Raw genomic sequence first — 24706 nt, 5'->3', positions numbered from 1 at the left:
CCCAAGGACATCTTGTACGGCCAACTGTCCAGTCGTACCTGAAAACGAGGAGGCCAGCGACTACAGTACAAGAATGTTCTGCACAGGAGCCTCAAGAAAGCTGACACTGCCCCATCAACATGTGAAGATCTGGCTCAAGATTGCTCACAGTGGAGGGACGCCATCAGAAATGGTATGGACGCTGCTGAGAACAAGCTCAACGAGGTAACAGAGGAAAGGCACAGGAAGCACCACAACAGAGCTTCTGCCCCTGTTGCCCCTTCAGGCCTCACCTGCCAAGTATGTGGCAAGCAGTGTCTGTCAAGGATCGGCCTGTACAGCCACTCCAGTACGCACATATCAAACCCCACTAACTGACTGAAAGGAACCATCATCATCCTATGGGATGGATAGGCAGAGAGAGTGACCCCTCATAATTTTGTATACCTCTATCAAATCTTCCCCCGCCCCCTCCCCCCACCATTCTTCTATGCTGTAGGCATAAAGTCTCAACATATTCAACTTTTTCCTATAACTCAGGTCCTCAGGTCCTAACAACATCTGTACTCTTTCAATCTTATTGACATTTTTTCTGTAGGTAGATGATCGAAACTGCTGACAATACTCCAGGTTAGGCTTCACCAACACCTTGTACGACTCCAACATGACATCCCAGCTCCTCTACTCAATTCTTTTTATGAAGGCCAAAGTACTAAAAATTTTTTTTAAAACAACCAATCTACCTGTAATTCCATTTTTACAGAATTTTGGATCTGTATTCTCAGATCTCACTGTTCTACCACACTCCTCAGTGCCCTACCATCCACCGTGTGAATTCAACCCTGGTTTGTCCTCCCAAACTGCAGTGCCTCAGTTATCTGCAAAAAATTCCATCTGCCATCTTTTTAGCCCATTATTCCAGCTGTTCCAGATCACTCTGCAAGCTTTGATAGTCTCCCTCACTGTCCACAACAACCCCAATCTTGGCACTATCCATAAATCTGCTGATCTAGTTGACCACATTATCATCCAGATCATTGATGTAGATGACAAACAACAATGGGCAATCCCTGTGGCACACCAACAGTCACAGACCTCCAGTCAGAGAAGCAACTGGTGGTTAGCACAATGTTTTACAGTACAGGCAACGTGGGTTCAATTCCCATTGCTGTCTGTTTCCTCCCACAGTCTAAAGAGATACCAGTTGTTATGTTAAGCAACACACACAAAATGCTGGAGGAACTCAGCAGGCCAGGTGGCATCTATGGAAAAGAGTAAACAGTCAACGTTTTGGGTCGAGACCGTTCTATTAGGACTGGAAAAAAAAGATGAAAAGTTAGTGCAAGAAGGTGGGGGGAAGGGAGGCAGAAGTACAAGGTGATAGGTAAAACTGGGAGGGGGAGTGGTGAAGTAAAGAGCTGGGAAGTCGATTGGTGAAAGAGATAAAGGGATGCAAAAGGCGGAATCTGATAGGAGATGGTAGAAGACCGTAGAAGAAAGGGAAGGGGAGGACCACCAGAGGGAGATGTTGAACAGGTAAGGAATATAAGGTGAGAGAGAGAGAGAAATGGGAATGGTGGGTGGGGGGGGGGCGCAAATACCAGAAGTTTGAGAAATCAATGTTCATGCCATCAAGTTGGAGGCTACCCAAATTAAATATAAGGTGTTGCTCCTCCAACCTGAGTGTGACCACATTGTAGCAGTAGAAGAGGCCATGGACTGACATAAGAGAATGAGATGTAGAATTGAACTGGGTGGCCACCTGGAGATCCTGCTTTTTCTGGAGGACAGAGCATTGGTGCTTGGCGAAGCGGTCTCCCAATCTACGCTGGGTCTCACTGATGTACAGGAGGCCACACAGGGAGCTCCAGATACAGTAGATGACCCCAACAGATTCACAGGTGAACTGCTGCCTGGAACTGGAAGAAGATGTAGGGGCAGGTGTGGAATTTTTTGTGATTGCAAGGATAAGTACCAGGAGGAAGATCAGTGAGGCGGGACGAGTAGATAAGGGAGTCATGTAGGGAGTGATCCCTGAGGAATGTGGAAAGTGGGCGGGGGGGAGGGAAAGATGTACTTGTTGGTGGGATCCTGTTGGAGATGGTGGAAGTTACAGAGAATTATGTGCTGGATGCGGAGGCTACTGGGTTGGTAGGTGAGAGCAAGAGGAACCCTCTTCCTGGTGGGGTGGCAGGAGGATGGGGTGAGGGCAGACGTGCATGAAATGGAAAAGATGCACGTGAGGGCAGCGTCGATAGTGGAGGAAGGAGAGCCCCTTTGTTTAATGAAGGAGGACATCTCATTAGTTCTGGAATGAAAAGCCACATCCAGAGAACAGATGCATTGAAGATGGAGGAACTGAGAGAGGAGGATGGTATTTTTACAAGTTACAGGGTAAGAAGAGGTAGCTATGAGAATTAGTGGGTTTATTAAAGATATCAGTAGATAAACTGCCTCCAGAGGTGGAGAGAGAGAGATCGAGAAAGGGGAGGGAGGTCTCGGAAATGGGCCAGGTAAATTTGAGGACAGGGTGGAAGTTGGAGGCCAAGTTGATGAAGTCAACAAGCTCAGTATAGGTGCAGGAAGCAGCCTCAGTGCAGTCATCAATGTAGTGTAGGAAAAGTTTAGGAGAGATACTGCAAACGTGTAGTACAGGTTTGGAACATAGACTGTTCCACATAGCCAACAAAAGGCAGGATTATCTGGAAGCCATGCAAGTGCCTGTGGCTACACCTTTGATTTGGGGAAAGTGGGAGGAACCGAAGGAGAAATTATTGAGAGTGAGGACCAGTTCTGCTAGACAGAGGAGAATGGTGGTGGAGGGTAACAGGTTGGGTCTATTATCTAAAAGAAGCGGCTAGCTTTAAGGCCCTCCTGATGTTGGAACCAGTTGTTAGGGTAACTGGCCATAGTAAATTGAATAGGCTAGAATTAAATTGGGGATTGTTGGTCAGCATGGCTTGAAGAACTGGAAGGGCCTATCCCATGCTGTATCAAAAAAAAATCAATAAAATTACCACTGGCTTCCCCCGTGAAGCCAATGTCTAATCTAATTTACTATCTCATCCTGAATGCCAAGCTGCTGAACCTTACTGACCAACCTCCCATGTGGGACCTTGTCAGCAGCCTTGCTAAAATCCATGTAATCAACATCTACTGGCTTGCATTTGTCAACTTTTCTTGTAACTTCCTCCGAAAACTCAATAAGATTGGTTAGATATGACTTGCCACGCACAAAGCCATGTTATCTATCCATAATCTGTCTTTGTCTATCCAAATACTGTGTATCTGTTCGCTTAGTATATACCTTTCAATAACTTACCCAGTACTGATATCAGACTCACCGGCCTATAATTTCCAGGCTTATTCTTAGAGCCTTTCTTTAAAAAAAAATGAAGAGCATTAGCTATCCTCCAATTCTCTGACAGTTAATCCATGGCTAAGGATGTTTTAAATATCCCTGCTAAGCCCCTGCAATTTCTGTATTAGCCACTCACAAGGTCTTGGGAAACACTTTGTCAGGGCCTGAGGATTTATCTACCATAATTTTCCTCAAGACAGCAAACATCTCCTCCTCTGTATATCTGTATATGGTCTATGAACTCACTGCTGCTTTGTCTCACTTCTGTAGACCCTGTGCCCATCTCCTGAGTAAATACAGATGCAGGAAATCCATTTAAGAGCTTCCAAACCTCTTTTGGCTCCATGTAAATTTTGTCCCTTGCTATCCTTTTGCACTTGATGTATCTATAGAAGCCTTTGAGATTCTCCTTCACCTTGTCGGTTAGAGCAACCTCATATCTTCATTTAGCCCTCCTGATTTCCTTCTTATATGGTCTCTCTCATTTATTTTACTCCTGAAGTAACTCACTTGCTCCTTCCTACCTGTACCTGCTGTGCACCACTTCCTTTTTCTTAACCAGGACCTCAGTGTCTATCAAAAATCAAGGTTCCCTAACATATTATTCTTCTCTTTTATATTAACAGGAACATACAAACTCTGTACTCTCAAAATTTCACTTCTGGATGCCTCCCTCTTACCAAGTATACCTTTTCCAGAAAACAATCTGTCTGATTCCACACTTGCCAGATCCTTTCTGATACCGTCAAAATTGGCCTATCTTCAATTTAGAATGTCAATCTGATCACCAGACCTATCCTTTTCCATAATTACCTTGAAACTAATGGTATTGTGATTAGTAGATGTAAAGTGTTCCCTACACAAACTTCTTTTACCTGCTGGCTCATTCCTTAATAGGAGATCTAGTGTTGCACTCTCTCTAGTTGGGACTTCTATGTACTGATTAAGGGAACTTTCCTGAACACATTTGACAAACTCTATCCCATCCAGCCCTTTTACACTATGGGAGTCCCAGTCTATAAGTGGCAAGTTAAAATTGCCTTCCATCACCTCCTGGCACTTACCCTTGCAAGCGGAACAAGTGCTACACCTGCCCCTACACCTCTGCTCTCACTACCATTCACTGCCCTAAACAGTCCTTCCAGGTGAGGTAACACTTCACCTCTGAGTCTGTTGGAGTCATGTACTGTGTCCGGTGCTTCTGGTGTGGCCTCCTGTATATCGGTGAGACCTGACATAGATTGGGAGTCCGCTTCACCGAGCACCTACGCTCCATCTGAAAAAGCGGGATCTCCCAGTGCCGCTCATTTTAATTCCACTTCCCATTCCCATTCTGATATGTCTATCCATGGCCTCCTCCACTGTCGTGATGACGCCACACTTAGGTTGGAGGAACAACACCTTATATTCCATTTGGGTAGCCTCCAACCTGATGGCATGACATTGATTTCTCGAACTTCCGGGTAATACCCCGCACCCCTCCTCTTCTTCACCATTTCTCATCCCCTTTTCCCTCTCTCACCTTATCTCCTTGCCCACCTGCCTCCCTCTGGTGCTCTTCCCTCCCCGCCCCCCCCACTTTCTTTCTTCCATGGCCTTCTGTCTCTCACCAATTTACTTTGTACTTCCCAACTCTTTACTTCATTCCTCCCCCACCAGCACCTATCACCTTGTTTCTCTCTCCCCTCCCACACCTTTAAATCTACCCCTCAGCTTTTTTTCTCCAGTCCTGCCGAAGGGTTTCAGCCCGAAACATTGACTATACTCTTTTCCCAGATGCTGCCTGGCCTGCTGAGTTCCTCCAGCATTTTGTGTGTGCTGCTTCTATCACAACCTGATGTTTTTTGCAACAGTCTGCGACCTCTCTACACATTTCTCCCTCTAATTCCCATGGACTGTTGAGTGGCCCATAATATAATCCCATTAACATGGTCATCCCTTTCTTGTTCTTCAGTTCTACTCAAAAAAGCCTCACTAGACGAGCTCTCTAGTCTGTCCCGTTTGAGCACTACCATGACATTTTCCCTGGCTAGAAATGCCACTCCTCCCGCTTTAATCCCTCCTGCTCTATTACAACAGAACCCTGGAACATTGAGCTGCCATGCCTGCCCCTCTTGCAACCAAATCTCACTAGTGTCTACAGTGTCATAATTCCACATGCTGTTCCATGTCCTAAGCTGATCTGTCTTTCCTGCAATACTCTTTGCGTTGAAATATACACAACTCAGACACAAGGTTAAGTGATATCAGTGATGATGAAGAAAGTTAATAGAAATTACATGCCTATATCGATCAGCTGGGCAAGTGGTCTAAGCAATGGCAAATGGAGTTTAATTGAAATAAGTGCAAGGTGTTGCTTTTTTAGGAAGTCAAATTAAGGTAGGGCTTTCACATTTAATGCCCTGGAAAGAGTGGAACAACAAGGGACTTTGGTGTTCAGGCACATTTCCCTAAAAGTGGAACCACAGACAGTCAGGTTGATGAAGAAGGCTTTTTGCAATCTGGCCTTCATCAGTCAGGCATTGGATAAAGAAGCTGGGGGTTTATGTTGCGGTTCTACAAGATACTGGCAAGGCTACACATGGAGTATTGTATTCAGTTTTTGTCACCATGCTATAGAAAAAATGTTATTAAACTGGGAATAGTGCAATAAAGATTTACAAGAATGTAAATCCTAACCTTATTATTAAACCCGCTGATAAGGGGGTTGCTGTTGTAGTCTGGCGTACTGACCTCTACCTTTCCGAGGCACAGCGACAACTCGCGGATACCTCCTCTTATTTACCCCTCGATCGTGACCCCACTAAGGAGCACCAGGCCATTGTCTCCCACACCATCACCGACTTTATCTGCTCAGGGGATCTCCCATCCACTGCTACCAACCTTATAGTTCCCACACCTCGCACTTCCCGTTTCTACCTCCTACCCAAGATCCACAAACCTGCCTGTCCTGGCAGACCTATTGTCTCAGCTTGCTCCTGTCTCACCGAACTCGTTTCTGCATACCTCGACACTGTTTTATCCCCCCTTGTTCAATCCCTTCCTACCTATGTTCATAACACTTCTCACGCTCTTAAACTTTTCGATGATTTTAAGTTCCCTGGCCCCCACCGCTTTATTTTCACCGTGGATGTCCAAGTCCCTGTATACTTCCATCCCCCATCAGGAAGGTCTCAAAGTTCTCCGCTTCTTTTTGGATTCCAGACCTAATCAGTTCCCCTCTACCACCACTCTGCTCCGTCTAGCGGAATTAGTCCTTACTCTTAATAATTTCTCCTTTGGCTCCTCCCACTTCCTCCAAACTAAAGGTGTAGCTATGGGCACCCATATGGATCCTAGCTGTGCCTGCCTTTTTGTTGGCTTTGTGGAACAATCTATGTTCCGTGCCTATTCTGGTATCTGTCCCCCACTTTTCCTTCGCTACATCGAGGACTACATTGGCGCTGCTTCCTGCACGCATGCTGAGCTCGTTGACTTTGTTAACTTTGCCTCCAACTTTCACCCTGCCCTCAAGTTTACCTGGTCCATTTCCGACACCTCCCTCCCCTTTCTAGATCTTTCTGTCTCTATCTCTGGAGACAGCTTATCCACTGATGTCTACTATAAGCCTACTGAAACTCACAGCTATCTGGACTATTCCTCTTCTCACCCTGTCTCTTGCAAAAACACCATCCCTTTCTCGCAATTCCTCCGTCTTCGCCGCATCTGCTTTCAGGATGAGGCTTTTCATTCCAGGATGAGGGAGATGTCTTCCTTTTTTAAAGAAAGGGGCTTCCCTTCCTCCACCATCAACTCTGCTCTCAAACGCATCTCCCCCACTTCATGCACATCTGCTCTCACTCCATCCTCCCGCCACCCCACTAGGAATAGAGTTCCCCTGGTTCTCACCTACCATCCCACCAGCCTCTGGGTCCAACATATTATTGTCTGTAACTTCCGCCACCTCCAACGGGATCCCACCACAAAGCACATCTTTCCCTCCCCCCCCGCCTTTCCGCAGGGATCGCTCCCTACGTGACTCCCTTGTCCATTCGTCCCCCTCATCCCTCCCCACTGATCTCCCTCCTGGCACTTATCCTTGTAAGCGGAACAAGTGCTACACATGCCCTTACACTTCCTCCCTTACCACCATTCAGGGCCCCAGACAGTCCTTCCAGGTGAGGCAACACTTCACCTGTGAGTTGGCTGGGGTGATGTACTGTGTCCGGTGCTCCCGATGTGGCCTTCTATATATTGGCGAGACACGACGCAGACTGGGAGACCGCTTTGCTGAACACCTATACTCCGTTCGCCAGAGAAAGCAGGATCTCCCAGTGGCCACACATTTTAATTCCACATCCCATTCCCATTCTGACATGTCTATCCATGGCCTCCTCTACTGTAAAGATGAAGCCACACTCAGGTTGGAGGAACAACACCTTATATTCCGTCTGGGTAGCCTCCCAACCTGATGGCATGAACATTGACTTCTCTAACTTCTGCTAAGCCCCACCTCCCCCTCGTACCCCATCCGTTATTTATTTATATACACACATCATTTCTCTGTCTCTCCTTTTTCTCCCTCTGTCCATAAGACCATAAGACAAAGGAGCAGAAGTAGGCCATTCGGCCCATCGAGTCTGCTCCGCCATTTTATCATGAGCTGATCCATTTTATCCTATTTAGTCCCACTGCCCCGCCTTCTCACCATAACCTTTGATGCCCTGACTACTCAGATACCTATCAATCTCTGCCTTAAAGACACCCAATGACTTGGCCTCCACTGCTGCCTGTGGCAACAAATTCCATAGATTCACCACCCTCTGACTAAAAAAATTTTTTCGCATTTCTGTTCTGAAAGGGCGCCCTTCAATCCTGAAGTCATGCCCTCTCGTACTAGACTCCCCCATCATGGGAAACAACTTTGCCACATCCACTCTGTCCATGCCTTTTAACATTTGAAATGTTTCTATGATGTCACCCCTCATTCTTCTAAACTCCAAGGAATACAGTCCAAGAGTTGACAAACGTTCCTCATATGTTAACCCTCTCATTCCCGGAATCATTCTAGTGAATCTTCTCTGTACCCTCTCCAACGTCAGCACATCCTTTCTTAAATAAGGAGACCAAAACCGCCCACAGTACTCCAAGTGAGGTCTCACCAGCATCTTATAGAGCCTCAACATCACATCTCTGCTCCTATACTCTATTCCTCTAGAAATGAATGCCAACATTGCATTCGCCTTCCTCACTACCGACTCAACGTGGAGGTTAACTTTAAGGGAATCCTGTACGAGGACTCCCAAGTCCCGTTGCATCTCAGAACTTTGAATTCTTTCCCCATTTAAATAATAGTCTGCCCGTTTATTTTTTCTGCCAAAGTGCATAACCATACATTTTCCAACATTGTACTTCATTTGCCACTTCTCTGCCCATTCTTCCAATCTGTCCAAGTCTCTCTGCAGACTCTCTGTTTCCTCAGTACTACCGGCCCCTCCACCTATCTTCGTATCATCAGCAAACTTAGCCACAAAGCCATCTATTCCATAATTCAAATCGTTGATGTACAATGTAAAAAGAAGCAGCCCTAACATGGACCCCTGTGGAACACCACTGGTAACCGGCAGCCAACCAGAATAGGATCCGTTTATTCCCACTCTCTGTTTCCTGCCAATCAGCCAATGTTCTATCCACGTATGTAACTTTCCTGTAATTCCATGGGCTCTTATCTTGTTAAGCAGCCTCATGTGTGGCACCTTGTCAAAGGCCTTCTGAAAATCCAAATATACAACATCCACTGCATCTCCCTTGTCTAGCCTACTGGTAATTTCCTCAAAAAATTGTAATAGGTTTGTCAGGCAGGATTTTCCTTTAAGGAATCCATGCTGAGTTCTGCCTATCTTGTCGTATGCCTCCAGGTACTTTGTAACCTCATCCTTGACAATCGACTCCAACAACTTCCCAACCACCGACGTCAAGCTAACAGGTCTATAATTTCCTTTTTGCTTCCTTGCCCCCTTCTTAAATAGCGGAGTGACATTTGCAATCTTCCAGTCCTCCGGAACCATGCCAGAATCTATCGACTCTTGAAAGATCATCGCTAATGCCTCCGCAATCTCCATAGCCACTTCCTTCAGAACACGAGGGTGCATTCCATCTGGTCCAGGAGATTTATCGACCTTTAGCCTATTCAGCTTCCTGAGTACTTTCTCTGTCGTAATTGTGACTGTGCACACTTCTCTTCCCTGCCACCCTTGAGTGTCCGGTATCCTGCTGTCTTCCTCAGTGAAGACTGATGCAAAATACTTGTTCAGTTCCTCTGCCATCTCCTCATCTCCCATTACAATTTCTCCAGTATCATTTTCTATCGGTCCTATATCTACTCTCACCTGACTTTTACTCTTTATATACTTGAAAAATCTTTTAGTATCCTCTTTGATATTATTTGCTAGTTTCCTTTCATAGTTAATCTTTTCTCTCTTAATGACCTTCTTGGTTTCCTTTTGTAAGGTTTTAAAGACTTCCCAATCCTCTGTCTTCCCACTAATTTTTGCTTCCTTGTATGCCCTCTCCTTAGCTTTAACTTTGGCTTTGACTTCTCTTGTCAACCACGGTTGCATCCTTTTTCCACTCGAAAATTTCTTCTTTTTTGGAATATACCTGTCTTGCACATTCCTCATTTCTCGCATAAACTCCAGCCACTGCTGCTCTGCCGTCTTTCCCGCCAGTGTCTTTTTCCAGTCAACTTTGGCCAGTTCCTCTCTCATGCCACTGTAGTTTCCTTTACTCCATTGAAACATCGACACATCAGATTTCGGCTTCTCTTTTTCTAATTTCACAGTGAACTCAATCATGTTATGATCACTGCCTCCTAAGGGTTCCTTCACCTCAATCTCTCCAATCACCTCCTGTTCATTACACAATACCCAATCCAGTACAGCCGATCCCCTAGTGGGCTCAACAACAAGTTGTTCTAAAAAGCCATCTTGTAGACGTTCTACAAATTCTCTCTCTTGAGATCCAGTGCCGACCTGATTTTTCCAATCTACTCACATGTTAAAATCCCCCACAATTATCATAACACTGCCCTTCTGACAAGCCTTTTCTATTTCCAGTTGTAATTTGTAGTCCACATCCCTGCAGCTGTTTGGAGGCCTATAAATAACTGCCATCAGGGTCCTTTTACCCCTGCTATTCCTTAGCTCAACCCATAAAGATTCTGCACCTTCCGATCCTATATCACCTCTTTCTAATGATTTAATATCATTTCTTACCAATAAAGCCACGCCTCCCCCTCTGCCTACCTTCCTATCCTTCCGATACACCGTGTATCCTTGGACGTTCAGCTCCCAGAGACATGCATCCTTTAGCCAGGTCTCAGTGATGGCCACAATATCATACCTGTCGATCTGTAGCTGTACAACAAGATCATCCACTTTATTTCTTATGCTGCGTGCATTTAAGTACAACACCTTAAGACCAGTATTTGATACTTTTTGCTTTGATTTCACTGCAACTTTATTGCACTGCAACTCATCCCACTGGCTACACATTTGCCCCATCACCTGCCTGTCTTTCCTGACATCTTTACTGCTCACTATCTTAGATTTATTTCTGTTTTCCCCTTCCTCCACTCTATCATTCCGGTTCCCATCCCCCTGCCAAATTAGTTTAAACCCTCCCTAACAGCTCTGTTAAACTTTCCCGCCAGGATATTGGTCCCCTTCGGGTTCAGGCATAACCTGTCCTTTTTGAACAGGTCATACTTCCCCCAGAAGAGATCCCAATTATCCAAGAATCTGAAGCCCTGCCCCCTACACCAGTCTCTCAGCCAGGCATTCATCTGCCTGATCCGACTACTCTTGCCCTCGCTAGCATGCGGCACAGGTAGCAATCCCGAGATTACTACCCTGGAGGTCCTGCTTCTCAGCTTCCTTCCTAACTCCTGGAAATCTCTCTTCAGGACCTCCTCCTTTGTCCTATCTATGTCATTGGTACCAACATGTACCAAGACATCTGGCTGCTCACCCTCCCCCTTCAGAATATTCAGGACCCGATCCGAGTCATCCCATACCCTGGCACCTGGGAGGCAACACACCATGTGGGTATCTCTGTCAGGCTCACAGAATCTCCTGTCTGTTCCCCCGACTATGGAATCCCCCACAACTACCGCATTTCTCTTCACCCTCCTTCTCTCCTACACAACAGCGCCAGGTTCAGTGCCAGAGACCCGGTCACCGTGGGCGTCCCCTGTCAGGTCATCCCCCTCAACAGCATCCAGAACAAGATATTTGTTGCTGAGGGGGACAGCCACAGGGGTGCTCTCCACTATCTGGGCATTTCCCTTCCCTCTTTTGACAGGTGCAACTCGGTGCACCTGGCGCAGATGTGGCCATCAGGGAGGCTGGAGGTCTCCCAGGATTCCCACATCTGACACCCTGAACAAAGCACTAACCCTGCAGGAATGCTATCTAATTCTACACAAATGATACAGGAAAAATGTGTCTACTCACCCACTTACCTTGCCAAACAGACAAACTTTTTAAACCGTTAGCTGTGAGAGCCCTGCTGTTCCTGTCTGTCCGGGCCGATTCGCGAAAGGGTTGTCCCTCTGAATATACCCCTTGCCCATTCTCTGGGTCCCCCCCCCCTTGTCTTTCTCCCCAGACCTCCTGTCCCATGATCCTCTCATATCCCCTTTGCCAATCACCTGTCCAGCTCTTGGCTCCATCCCTCCCCCTCCTGTCTTCTCCTATCATTTTGGATATCCCCCTCCCCTGCCCCCTCCCACTTTCAAATCTCTTACTAACTCTTTCTTCAGTTAGTCCTGATGAAGGGTCTCGGCCTGAAATGTCGGCTGTACCTCTTCCTATAGATGCTGCCTGGCCTGCTGCGTTCACCAGCAACTTTGATGTGTGTTGCTTGAATTTCCAGCATCTGCAGAATTCCTGTTGTTTACAAGAATGTTGTCAGGACTCAAGGGACTGACTTATAGGGAAGGCTGGGAAGGCTAGAACTGTTTTTGCTGTGGAGCACAAGACTGAGGTGTGATCTTATAGAGCGGGAATTCTCAGCTTGAGATCCATGGACCCCTCGATTAATGGTAAGGCTCCATGGCATAAAAAAGGTTAGGAACCCCTGTTAGAGAGGCCTATGAAAGCGTGAGGGGCATGGATAGGGTAAATTCACTCAGCTTTTTTTCTCAGATTTGGGCAATCAAGAACCAGACAGCATGTTAGGGTGAGAGATGAGAGGTTTAATAGGAGTTTGATGGGCAACTTTTTTTTGACATTGAGGATAGTACATTTATGCACTGTGCTGCCAGAGGAAGTGGCTGAGGCAGGTGCAATAACACCTCTTGAAAGACAGTTGGACAGGTACATGGATAGGAAATGTTTAGAAGAATAAGGGGAAGTGTGACTAGCTTAGATGGATATATTAATTGATCAGCATGAACCAGCTGGCGGAAGAGCCTGTTTCTGTGCCGTATGACTCTTGACTGTGATTTCGGGAATCTGATTACTTGGCTGCCCTTCTCCTACACACACAGGTAGAGGCTAAAGAGCAAGGCTTCAGAGGTTAAGACAGAAGGAGGTGGTTGCAGGAGGTAAAGGAACAGCTACAGGGTTGCTTCAAGTTAGTTGACTGGGCTGTGTTCAAGGGCTCATCTGTGCAGACATCCCACCTCTCCCGGAAGTTCAGGGTGTCTCCCGCATATTGGTAGCGGCTCCCTGTTGCCCGGAAATTATATACAATATCCCGGAAATCGATTTTTTTGAGTGAGAGTGCGAGGGAGCCATGGCAGAGTGTTCCTAAAAAAAAAACGTACTTCACCCTAGACCACACAAAAGACTACACCCTGCCTAATAGGGGTCAAAAATAATGACAGTGTTGCTCGCTGCACTGTTTGCAACAGTGACTTTTCTATTGCCCATGGTGGGTTAAATGACTGTAAAAGACATGTTGAGGTGAGTTTAACAGGTGTCCTTCATTCATTAGCATAGCTAACGTTATTTAAACTAGCTGGCTGGCTGCTAAGGATCTACTCTATTGCAGACATCCCACCTCTCCCAGAAGTTCCTGGAGTCTCCCGCAAATTGATGGTGCTACCTCCCCGAAATGAGTTTTTGCAGGGTGGGATGTCTGTCTGTGGATCTGAATGTATTAGCCACAGTTGTCATGGACTTTATAAAAACAGCTGTAGACAAATGTGTCTGCACAAAATCATTCAGAGTCTTGCCCAACCAGAAGTCCTGGGTGAACCATGAGATCCGCAATCTGCTGAGGGTCATTTCAGAGGTATACAAGTCTGGTGCCCAAGGCGGTTTACAAGAGGTCCAGGTATGAGCTCCAGAAAGCCACCTGGACTAAATTTGAATCAATGAAGGATGTTCAACAGCTGTGGCAGGGCTTGAATGTTATCACCTCTCACAAAGTGAAATCAGTTGACAGGTCTTTGCTTCTGGATTAGCTCAGTGCATTCTATGCTTGCTTTGACTGTCAAAACATGGAGGAACCATCATAAACTCCCACAGCCCCTGATGACACTGTGATTTCAGTCTCTGAGCCTGATCTGAGAGCATCCTTCAGGAGGATGAATCTACAAAAAGCATCCAACCCAGATTGGGTGCTTGGCTGAGTTCCAAAGACCTGTGCTAATCAATTGTCTGGAATGTTCACTGAGATCTTTAACCTCTCACTTTGGCAGTCTGAGGTACCCACCTGCTTCAGTTATTCTGGTGTCTAAGAAGAACATGGCGACCTGCCTCAATGACTAGTATCCAGTAGCACTTACATCCACAATGAAGAAGTGTTTTGAGAGTTTGGTGATGAAACAGATCAACTCCTGCTTAAGAAGTGACTTGAATCCACACCAATTTGCCCACGGGCTCAACAGGTCCACAGCAGATGCCCTTTCAATCCGAGATCATCTGGACCGTAAAGGTGCGTACATCAGGATGCTCTTTATTGACTACAGCTCAGCATTCAGTACTATCATCCCCTCAAAAGTAATCATTAAGCTTCAAAACCTTGGCCTCAATACCTCCTTGTATAATTGGATCCTCAGTTCCTTACTTGCGGACCCCAGTCTGTTTGGATTGGCAAGAATATCTCCTCCACAACCTTCATCAGCACAGATGCACCTCAAGGCTCTGTGCTTAGCCCCTGCTCTACTCACTTTATGTTTATGATGGTGTGGCTAAACACAGCTCCAATGCCATATTTAAATTTGCTGACGACACCACTGTCATTGGCAGAATCAAAGATGGTGATGAATCAGCATATAGGAGGGAGATTAAAAATTTGGCTGTGTTGCCAGAATAATAACCTCTTACTCAATGTTAGACCAAGGAGCTGATTATTGACTTCATGAGGAGGAATCTGGAAGTCTATGAGCAAATCCTCATCAGGATCAGAGGTGGAGAGGGCCAGCAACTATAAATTCCTCTGATCTCATATCAGAGGACCTGCCCTGGCTCAGCACGTATGTGCAATTACGAAAAAAGCATGGCAGCGCCTCTACTTTTGGCACGACATCTAAAACTTTGACAAACTTCTCTAGATGTGTGATGGAGAGTAAATTGACTGGTTGCTTCACGGCCTGGTATGGAAACACCAATGTCCTTTGACAGAAAATCCTACAAAAAGTAGTAGATACAGCCCAGTCAATCATGAGTAAAGTCCTTCCCCACCATTGAGCACGTCTACATTTAGCATTGTTGCAGTAAAGCAGCATCCATCATCAGGGACCCCTACCACCATGTCATGCTCTCTTCTCACTGCTGAAATCAGGAAGAAGGTACAGGAGCCTCAGGACTCACACCACCAGATTCAGGAACAGTTGTTACCCCTCAACTATCAGGTTCTTGAACTAGAGGGGATAACTTCACTCACCCCATCACTGAACTGCTCCCACAATCTATGGACTCATTTCTAGGACTCTTCATCCCATGTTCTCAATATTTATTGCTTATTTATTTATTATTAGTATTATTATTATTATTACTATTTCTTTTATATTTTGAATCGGTGGTTGGGAAGTTGTTGGAGTTGACTGTCAAGGATGAGGCTACAGAGTACCTGGAGGCATATGACAAGATAGGCAGAACTCAGCATGGATTCCTTAAAGGAAAATCCTGCCTGACAAACCTATTACAATTTTTTGAGGAAATTACAAGTAGGCTAGACAAGGGAGATGTAGTGGATGTTGTATATTTGGATTTTCAGAAGGCCTTTGACAAGGTGCGACACATGAGGCTACTTAACAAGATAAGAACCCATGGAATTACGGGCAAGTTACGTATGTGGATAGAGCGTTGGCTGATTGACAGGAAACAGAGAGTGGGAATAAAGGGATCCTATTCTGGTTGGCTGCCGGTTACCAGTGGTGTTCCACAGGGGTGCGTATTGGGGCCGCTTCTTTTTACATTGTACGTCAACGATTTGGATTATGGAATAGATGGCTTTGTGGCTAAGTTTGCTGACGATACAAAGATAGGTGGAGGGGCCGGTAGTGCTGAGGGAAACAGAGTCTGCAGAGAGACTTGGATAGATTGGAAGAATGGGCAAAGAAGTGGCAAATGAAATACAATGTTGGATAGTGTATGGTTATGCACTTTGGCAGAAGAAATAAACGCGCAGACAATTATTTAAGTGGGGCGAGAATTCAAAGTTCTGAGATACAACGGGACCTGGGAGTCCTCGTACAGGATACCCTTAAGGTTAACCTCCAGGTTGAGTCGGTGGTGAAGAAGGTGAGTGCAATGTTGGCATTCATTTCTAGAGGAACAGAGTATAGGAGCAGAGATGTGCTGTTGAGGCTCTGTAAGGCGCTGGTGAGACCTCACTTGGAGTACTGTGGGCAGTTTTGGTCTCCTTATTTAAGAAAAGATGTGCTGACGTTGGAGAGGGTACAGAGGAGATTCACTAGAATGATTCTGGGAATGAGGGGGTTAACATATGAGGAACGTTTGTCCGCTCTTGGACTGTATTCCTTGGAGTTTAGAAGAATGAGGGGAGACCTCATAGAAACATTTTGAATGTTGAAAGGCATGGACAGAGTGGATGTGGCAGAGTTGTTTCCCATGATGGGGGAGTCTAGTACGAGAGGGCGTGATTTAAGGATTGAAGGGCGCCCTTTCAGAACAGAGATACGAAGAACTTTCTTTAGTCAGAGGGTGGTGAATCTATGGAATTTGTTGCCACGGGCGGCAGTGGAGGCCAAGTTATTGGGTGTATTTAAGACAAAGATTGATAGGTATCTGAGTAGCCAGGTCATCGAGGGTTATGGTGAGAAGGCGGGGGAGTGGGACTAAATGGGAGAATGGATCAGCTCATGATAAAATGGCGGAGCAGACTCGACGGGCTGAATGGCCTACTTCTGCTCCTTTGTCTTATGGTCTTATGTGAACAGTTTGTTGTCTTTTGCACTCTGGTTGTCTGCCCTTTTTGGTGCGGTCTTCCATGGACTCCGTTATGGTTATTGCATTTATAGAGTATGTCCACAAGAAAATTAATCTCAGGGTTGTAGATGGTGTAATATATGTACTTTGATAATAAATTTACTTTGAACTTTGACCTTTGACTCTGTGCCTCATTGTTTCCATGATAGCCCTTTTTGAGTTTGTAATACAAGCCTTGGACCCGTTCTATTTTCCTCAATCTCAATCTAAAATTCGATCAAATTGTTACTGCCTAGGCCTGCGCTCACAATGAGGTTATTAATAGATTCTATCCCATTATACAGTGACAGATTGTTTGGGTGGTGGGGGCTGCAGATGGTAGAAATCTGAAGCATAAACAGAATATGCAGTAAATTCACAGCAGGTTGATTCACTTTCACTTCTCTTCCAGGAATGCCAGTTTTGAAGATGTTTACCAATGCTCTACAGAGTGATTCCATCTGTTCCTTTTGCCTGTTCACTCTCAGTGAGTGGTTTCTGTTTCCCTTCTGATAAGATGTTGACCAAAACTCACTTCCACACTCTCAATTCTTTCCTTTGTAAATGCCTTTGGCATTCTTGTTTTTCTGCCTTTCCCACTGACAAATGGTCCTTGACCCGAAATATTAACTCCGTTTATCTTTCCATAGATGCTGCCTGGCTTCCTTAGTGTTTCTGACATTTTAATATAGCGTGTTCTCTGGTTGCCTCCAGAATACGCTAATTTAGGAAACCACAAAGAATTCATCATCTTGGCTATCTTCGTTCATCTAAATTTTGGCATAGTTTTTCTCTTGAGGCACTTAAGTTCTCAAAAGATGAGTATAAGAATTTCAAAAAATATTATACTAGCAATGAATTGGGAGCAATTGTGATGAAAGTGTACACGTCCAGTGAGCAGAGAAGCCCCATCATATAATTTCAATCATTGTTTTTATTCTATGTGCAGAAGCAGTCAAATTTAGAAAGAGATTTTGTATATATAAAAAAGAATGTCATAAGTAATGACATGTTTCTAATTCAGGAAAACCTTTCAGTGAGTCAGCAAGTTTGTTTATCCAATTTTTAATTATAGTTTCAAAGGATGAGAGGAAGAGTTAGAAGAACATTTTGGCACTAAAGGGAGTCAGGCAGTGTGATGTGGCACTTAGAAATGTTAGTTCAATTGGGCAGAGTAAAGAAGGGTTAAAGAAAAGGAATTCACATTTGAGTGATCTCTTAGTGTTATTTGAGGTTGTAACTGGAAATTTGAGCTAGACCGAAAGGGAGCCAATGACAATGTTGTTTTTGGACTTCCAGACGCCATTGATAAGATTTCACAAGATCATTAAATAAAATGAAATAATACTCTAGTGGGTAATATACAGGTGAGGAATGAGGACATAAAACAAGGTAAGAGCAGAGGAGGCTGTGATTAGTGGGGGGCTGCACAATTCAGAGGCTCAGTTGTTTGGAATTTGTATCAATGATTTGAATGAGAGGAGTCTAATATATCCAAGTTTGCTACAGTACAAGATTAGTTTCATATAGTTAGCATGGAAACAGGCCTTTGGCACAAATCATCCTTGCCAAGCAAGGTGCCTATCTAAGCTAATCTCATTTATGCTTTAAACATTTTCTATCCATGTACTTGTCCAAATGTTTTTTTATAAATCTTGTAATTGTACCTGTTTCTAACCCCTTTGCTGGCAGCTTTTTCTAATTTGATGGGTTTGTTATATATTAAGATGGTGCCGGTATCTGGCGACTCTGCGCATGCTCTCCTGAGCAAACTGCCCTCTACACTATCCTCTACCTGAGGAAACCCTTCTAAACCTCCAATCTGCTCCTCTCAGTTTTTTTTGCACTACCTTACTTTCCCTTTTCCATTTTCTATTTATGATTTATAATTTAAATTTTTACTATTTACTATCGATTTGTACTTCAGGGAGCTTGAAGCGCAGAATCAAATATCGCTGTGATGATTGTATGCTCTAGTATCAATTGTTTGGCGACAGTAAAGTAATTACCCACTAATTATGTGAAAAATTTGCCCTCAGTCCTATGCTCTGTTGTTTTGGTCTCCCCTTCTCTGGGAAAAAGACTGGCTATCTCTCTTAACTATATCATAATTTTATGAAGCTCTATAAAGTTACAACTCTGCCTCCTTCACCCCATGGAAGTAGGAATTAGGTGGTAGTTTGTGCTTATACCTATGGATGACGCAGTGAGATTTCAAGGGATGCAGATAGCTAAGTGAATGAATGAGGACATCTTGGATAAAATACACCTAGCATTCACTTTATTAGCCTATCTACTAATAGATAGGCTAACAATCCACTTTATTAGCCTATCTGTTAATAGATAGTATCCTGTACCTAATAAGGTGGTCACTGTGTACATAGGAAAGTGCTCTTCTGCTGCTGAAGTTCATCCACTTCAGGGTTCAATATTGTGCCTTCAGAGGTGCTGTTCTGCACAACTCTTTTGTAATGCGTGGTTATTTGGGTTACTTTTGCCTTCCTGTCAGCTTGAACCAGCCTGGCCATTTTCCTCAGACCTCTGCCATTAACAAGGCACTTTCACCCATAGAACTGCCGCTCACTGGATGTTTTATGTTTTTTGCTCCATTCTCTATAAATTCTAGATACTGTTGTGTGTGAAAATCCCAGGAGATCAGCAGTTTCTGAGATACTCAGCCCATCCTGTCTGGCACCAACAACCATTCCACAATCAAAATCAGTTGGATTACATTTCTGTCCCATTGTGATGTTTGGTCTGAACATCACCTGAACCTCTTAACCATGTCTGTGTACTTGTGTGAATTAAGTTGCTGCCACATGATGGTGTACCTAATGAAGTGACCACTGAGTATATAGCATGGAAAAATGTGAGATCATTCACTTTGATTGAGCTATCAGAACAACCTGTGGCAAGAAATTAGAACTTGTTGGTATTCTAAGAGACCTTGCGTGGATTTTCACTGGAAGTTAACATGTAGTTTTCGCAAGCAGGTAAGAGGGCAAATTGAATCTTGACTTCTATTGCAAGAGGATTTGAGGACAAAATTAGGATCATGACATTACAATTATATTTCACAATAGTGCGGTCATATCTGGAATATTGTATACAGACCGGGTCTCATCATCTAAGGAACAATATACTTGGAATAAAGGAGTACACTGACATTTGTTGGGTTTTTGTCATTTGCGGAAAATAATTAAGCAGACTGGGTTTGTGTTCTGGAGAACAAGAAATGAATTTACTGAAACATAATGTATTCTTCAGAGGATTGACAGAGTAAATGTCCCCAGCTGTGATATCAAGAGCCAAGAGTTACAGTCTCAGATGAAAAGATGAATCATTCCTAATTTATTCAAGAAAGATCAGTATTTTATTTGATAATAAGGAAATTAGTGCAGTAAAGTGGCATGATTGAAAAGTGAACTCTAAAGCATGTTATTTCATTTTCTTAATCTTACAGGAGTGTGGAACACCATGAGTTTAGCAGAAATTTATGATAATGTAAAAAAAGGGAGAGAGTATGCCCTTTTAGGAAACTATGATTCTTCAATGGTTTACTACCAAGGAGTGATCCAGCAGATTCAAAAACACACTCATTTAATAAGAGATCCAGCTTTAAAGGTGAAATGGTTGCAGGTACGATTTCCATTTTGAAATTTTTTTTCTATGATTTACATTTTGAAATTTCTTTCTGAGTCATGTTTTATATAGATCAGGGGTTCCTAACCTTTTTTATGTCATGAACGCCTACCATTAACCGAGGGGTCTGTGGACCCCAGGTTGGGGACCCCTGATATAGATGTTTGTTTATGTATTATATAATCTGACTACCTCTAACACATGAGTTATTAGTAGAGATGTTGATCAGCTAGGAGAGTGGGCTGAGGAGTGGTAAACGGTGTTCAGACAAGACAATTCAAAGTAGGGTAGGATTTTCACAGTGAATAGTAGTGCCCTGGAGTGTGTTGTAGAGCAGAGGAATCCAGAGGTTTAAGTGCATAATTTCCTGAAAGTGGAAAACAGGCTGATGATGAAGATGCTTGACATGCTGTTCTTCATCAGTCCATGGAGTATAGGAGTAGGGGTGTTGTGCTGCAGTTGTACAAAATTGAATTGTTATGTATAGTTTTGGTTACCCTGTTGTAGGAAAGATACCATTAAGCTGGAAAGAGTATGATGGTGATTTATAAGAATGTCTGTAGGACTCGAGGATTTGAGTTTTAGACAGACGTTATGATGAAGTTTTAAGGGAATTGGGGGACGTAAGAAATGATTCTTGGACTCTTGTAAATAATGGGTTAAAATTAAGTGCTGGCTTGTGTTGAGGAATCTGCCTTCAGGTTATTTAGGTTAACGACTCATAGCTGTCCCTTGAGAACGATATGGGGGCTGGATTCACACAGGCTCACATCACTGAACTAAGTTCCTTCCTTTTTCTAATGAAAGAGAATAACTGATAAGGATTGGACAGAACATTCATTTGTAATTAAAACTTTGCTTTAGTAGACTATCTTATCTAAGTAATTAAGTTTTGCTCCAACAGACCTGGTGAGAATACCAGTTTCTCTAAGTGCTCTTTGTTTCGCTAGTTCTATAAATTGTAACGTTTCTGCATATTAGACAGAAGTTCGTCATGAGGCGCCAGAGACAGAGGTATTCTCGCTGGCTGAGTTGGAACAAATAAACTGGTGAAAGGATAAAGTAAAGAACTGTATGTGGTGTGGTTATTGGTCCGGCGAATTTAAGTTCAGGACTTCATTCTTTGGAGCATTGGAGACTGAGAGGTGACCTTATGGAGGTGCACAGAATCATGAAGGACATAGATGTGGATGCACAGTCTTTTTTTCCAAGGAAAGAGAATTTTAAAAACCTATACATTTAAATTGAGAGGAGAAAATTTAAAAAGGAACCTGAGGTGTAACTTCTTCATGCAGAAGGTGGTGCACATATCGATTGAGCTGACTAAGGAAGTGGTTGAGGCAGTTCCAATGAGAAAATTTAAAAGGATTTGGACTGGTATATAGCATGGTCAGGTTTAGAAGGATGTTGGCCAAGTGCAGGCAAATGCGATTAGCTTAGATGTACATGGACGATTTGGGCCAAAGGCCTTTGTTTCCATGCTATTTTGCTGTATGTCAACGTGACTCTATGAAAGACATTGAGGGCAGAGGATGAAGGGCCATTTAGGAGAACATTGGATGAATCGAGAATGGCAATCGTTAGAGAGAAATTGTCCTTAATGTTGGTAAGGTAGCTGCAAACAAAAGGTGTTATTCTTTCATGAATAGGATTAGAGGTTAGAATCTTAGGTTCAGACGATATAGGATGTAGGGATATTTGTTGCTTGCACAATATTTATGCAAATAAGGCAAGTTGTGTTTTATGGGAATACTTGAAAATGACTGCTTTTATATACATGAATTTTAGTGGCAGTATAAAATTGCATTAAGTTCTTACAGATGTATATTCCTTGTTTGAGCATATCAAACCCTAAGTACTTTACCAGAATGTATGCTTGCATGTTATGCCAGATGTTCATTTGTAGGCTCCCTGTCTGAGTTTGATGATTATGAGTATTTCCAGAACAAACAGATTGTTCCTGGAGCCATGTCTAATTTTATTCTTCTGAACGCTAAGTATGGAAGCCAGCTGTAATGATTTGCAGTGCTAGTGAAAATCATTGAGTTTGAAGCAAACATTTTGGTTTTGACAAAAAGGTTTCAAATCAGAAGTTTTAACACTGTTTCCCTTTGCACAGATGCTGCCTGATCTCCAGTATTTTCTTTTTTTTAAACTATCTATTCTGAATTACCTTAATGGACAAGGGAGCAGTGAAAATCCTGTTGTGTAACACAATAATTCTGTGTTCCTTGAAATAGAATTTTATCATATGCTAACCTGCAAAATGCAGTCAAACACATGTTTGAATTTCAATGCATAACATTGTTCCGTTCATTAGAGGCTAGAGAATAATGTGAGCCTGCAGACAACATGGAGGTCTGTGGCTTGTTTTAGCAGTAGGTTAACCCAGTCTGACATGCCGCAGGGAACTTGAGATGCTCTTCATCTTCCAGGTGCTTCTGTTGTGGTGGGAACCGGTAGGCTTTGAGGCTTGTGCATCTAAATTATGCAAGGCATGTTCTATTGCTCCACAGCTTGGGGGACCTCACACTGCACTGGTGTGCTGCCCATCCTGTATATATCTTATGTGCTTTCTTAGCTGCACCTCACCAATTTTTTTCCCAGTTTGAACCAGAGTAGCAGCTCTTTATATGTGACTCACGTTACTTTTTCCTACTTGGATGTGGTTTTTGAGGTTTATTTTACCACCTTATCTCTGTTCGGATATGAGTTGGACTAAACTAAATGCCCCTTTTTTGACATATATTGACCTGTAACTTTTGAAGATTAACAGCAGAAAGCGATATTATTTTAATGTGCTTTTCTTGAACTGTTGAGGGTATAGATGTTTAGTCTTTGACTAGAACACTAAGATACTCTGTCTGAGAAACTATATGCTGAACTGAGTTTTGTCTTACAGGTGCGACAGGAGCTAGTTGAAGAGTATGAGCAGGTGAAAAGTATTGTCAACACATTGGAAAGCTTTCGAGTAGAGAAACCTCCAACTGATTTCTCTGCACCACAGCAAGATGAGTCTCCCAAAGATCCAAGTATTTGGCCACCACCTATTCCAGTTGAGCATAGGTGTGTAAAGTAAATAATGTTCATTCTATAAAGTTATGAATTACAAGTTCATTAATTTTTTGTCTGTGAAAGTAAATGGTAACCTCTTATCAAATGTAAGTATTAATCAATAATACATGTCATAGATAGAGTGGCCAGTCAGGACCTTCTACTTTATAGAAGTTTCTTTTACAAAAAGCTAGTACAGAAGTTTCTGGTTAATTGGGGAAGTGCTTATTGGGGAAGACTCTTAAAGAACAAAAACTAATGGAGAAAATTGCTGGGATTCTTTTTGTTTATTTTGGATACTATACTGCTTAATTGGGACAGGAGACTTGTAAAATGGGTTCTAACTGGCATCAATCGCATGCACTTGTGTGGCAATTAGATGCTATAGCAAGCTTACAGCAAACAGTTTTTAAGTAGTCAATTGTGTGTGTTTGTGTTTTTAAAAACAGTGACTTTTGTCACTGTTGGTGAAAAATAAACATTAACATAATTCATGACTTCAACAAGTTAGGAACTACGAAGAATTTGAAGGTATTGACAATCATCTTGAATACTACGATGAAAATTAAGTTTTGGATGAAAGCAGTGTATGAAGGAAATCCATTACCTGCACTAGGTGTCTCTGTGCTGATTTTGTTCATTTACAGTCAATCAAAGAACACAGCCATGTACACAAATGCATAGGGTGCGGAGTGGAGATGCATCTTTACCAAAGGAGATGTAAGGCACTCCTTCCGTCTGCTAGCCTGCAGGTCATCCTTGGGAAAATTGTAGCACCTGTTTAACCCTCCAGTCAGGGTCGTGTGAAGCCATGGAAGCAGGTGGTGGATGGTTGTATGGTGCATATCACAAATCCTGGTTATGTGACCACTGATGCCAGGCAGACAATCTCTGAAGAGTAGTGATAATGGCTGAGATCACCCATCTTGTAAAGACACTGCCGAAAAGAAGGCAATAGAAAGATTTGCCAAGAACAGTCATGGTTATGGGGCCATGATTGCCTACATCATACGACACAGCACATAATGATGATGGTGATGTTTGATTTCCTCTGTCAAAAACTATTAGGAACGAATAGCTAGTTTTATAGTATTGTAGTGATATTGACAGTGTTCTAATTTGTTTTGTATTTCAGTTAAATACGTTATTTTGTTATTCAGTTTGTCTTTTTTATACCTTTTTGAACTATTTCCATGAAACTTCGCCACTTAATTAGGCCAACATTTACTGGTCCTGATGTGTCCCAATT

At 43.4% G+C, this 24706-nt stretch overlaps 1 protein-coding gene across 1 annotated transcript in view; it reads left to right on the top strand.

Moving 5' to 3' along the window:
* katnal1 (katanin p60 subunit A-like 1) overlaps positions 1–24706 on the top strand; it is a 42236-nt gene that overhangs the window by 5619 nt on the left and 11911 nt on the right. The window contains exons 2-3 of the mRNA XM_063052895.1: positions 20225–20400; positions 23306–23469. Coding sequence (XP_062908965.1) covers positions 20239–20400; positions 23306–23469 — 326 coding nt within the window. The 5' untranslated portion in view covers positions 20225–20238. The remainder of the gene's footprint in view (positions 1–20224; positions 20401–23305; positions 23470–24706) is intronic.

Source organism: Mobula hypostoma, chromosome 7 (assembly GCF_963921235.1).
Source record: "Mobula hypostoma chromosome 7, sMobHyp1.1, whole genome shotgun sequence".
NCBI lineage: Eukaryota > Metazoa > Chordata > Chondrichthyes > Myliobatiformes > Myliobatidae > Mobula > Mobula hypostoma.
The sequence above is the reverse complement of the archived record's forward strand: the minus strand, read 5'-3'. Positions and strand labels throughout refer to the sequence as shown.